The sequence below is a fragment of the Penaeus monodon genome, chromosome 31 (assembly GCF_015228065.2).
Source record: "Penaeus monodon isolate SGIC_2016 chromosome 31, NSTDA_Pmon_1, whole genome shotgun sequence".
NCBI classification, from domain to species: domain Eukaryota; kingdom Metazoa; phylum Arthropoda; class Malacostraca; order Decapoda; family Penaeidae; genus Penaeus; species Penaeus monodon.
Genome location: NC_051416.1, coordinates 29953733 through 29955048, shown reverse-complemented (window position 1 = coordinate 29955048; position 1316 = coordinate 29953733). Strand labels below are relative to the sequence as shown.

The 1316-nt window shown below is 37.5% G+C and overlaps 1 protein-coding gene across 1 annotated transcript in view; it reads left to right on the top strand.

Annotated features, from left to right (window-relative positions):
• Positions 1–1316, top strand: part of LOC119592948 — a gene marked incomplete in the record, with an annotated part of 16897 nt that overhangs the window by 5008 nt on the left and 10573 nt on the right. The window contains 2 exon segments of the mRNA XM_037941840.1: positions 90–176; positions 1053–1196. Of these exon segments, the coding sequence (XP_037797768.1) occupies positions 90–176; positions 1053–1196 (231 nt within the window).

Sequence of the window (1316 nt, the reverse complement as noted above, 5' to 3'; positions counted from 1 at the left end):
AATAGATATACAGCTAAGCATAATATGATTAAATACAACAGAATAAAAACTGAATCTATCTCTTACTTTCCTCTCCCTGCCATGGCCAGGTGAGCAGCGTGTCCTACCTGTCGGTCCCGGAAACGCCCTCCTCGCGCCGCCCGTCTACCGCTGACCTCGTTATAGAGAAGTTACAGGTAAGGTTTTAGTCTGGCTGTTGTTTGGTTTAGTTTGTTTGTTGTTTTAGTTCAGGGTGTTTGATTTAATTTGGGTCGTTTTTTGTTCAGTTTGGGTTGTTCGATTTCATTTGGTGTGTCTGTTGGGTTGTTTGTGTTGTTTGAATTAGTTTCTCTGTTTGTTTTAGTTTGTCGATTGCTTAGTTTTTTATTGTTTACTGTTGTTTGTTTTGATTTGTCAGTTGCCTTAGTTTGTCTTATTTTGGTTTGTTTGTTTGTTTTAGTTTGCTTATTGTTTATCTTAGCAGTCCTATGTTTCCTTTAATTTATCTGCTGTTTATTTTAGCCTCTCGGTTGCTTCTTTTCGTTACTGATCTGTTTACTTCCGTTTGTCCGTTGTTTGCCTCAGTTTGTCCGTTTCTTTCTGTTGTTTACTTTATTGTTATCTTTATTTACTTCAGTCTGTTTTTTGTTTATTTCAATTTATCTCTTGTTTGATTTGTCTTCTTGTTAAATTTGTTTATTTTCGAAATAAATGTAATTAAGAATGGGAAACATCACGCACCATTTCACGTACATGGGGCTGGACAGTTTTTAATTCGAAGATCTACATAGAACCTTTTTTCGAAGTATTCTGGCAGCGTGATGTCGAGAAATCAGACAGAAATTAGAAAAATTGCAAATTAATCCAGCAGATGAATAACAATTAGTATCTAAACAAGAATTAACAGATAAAAACGCCTTCAAACAAATAAACATCAGCAATTAAACAAACACTCTCCAACAAACAGAGACACGGCAAGACCTAATCACTTCCCAACACGTAAACACCCCTAGACAAACAAACCCTACGTAACAAGCAATCAAACGATCCACAAACATCCACTCTTCACGCAGGTGGAGCGTGTGGACGGCGGTGGCCTCAGCATACAAGGGGTGGCACTGGCATCCAACTGTCACGTGACCCTCTGTGTCTTCGGCATTTTCTTCCTCTTGGCAGGCATCATTCTTTCGTATGTCAGTTACAGCATTAATATGAAGGTAAGATGTGTTTTTTTATCTCTTTTTATCTCTTTTGGTGACTGATTTAAGTTGTATTTATTGAGATGTGAGGCATTAGCATCAGTGTGTTATTTTTGGTAGAGAGAGAATGAGTGACAA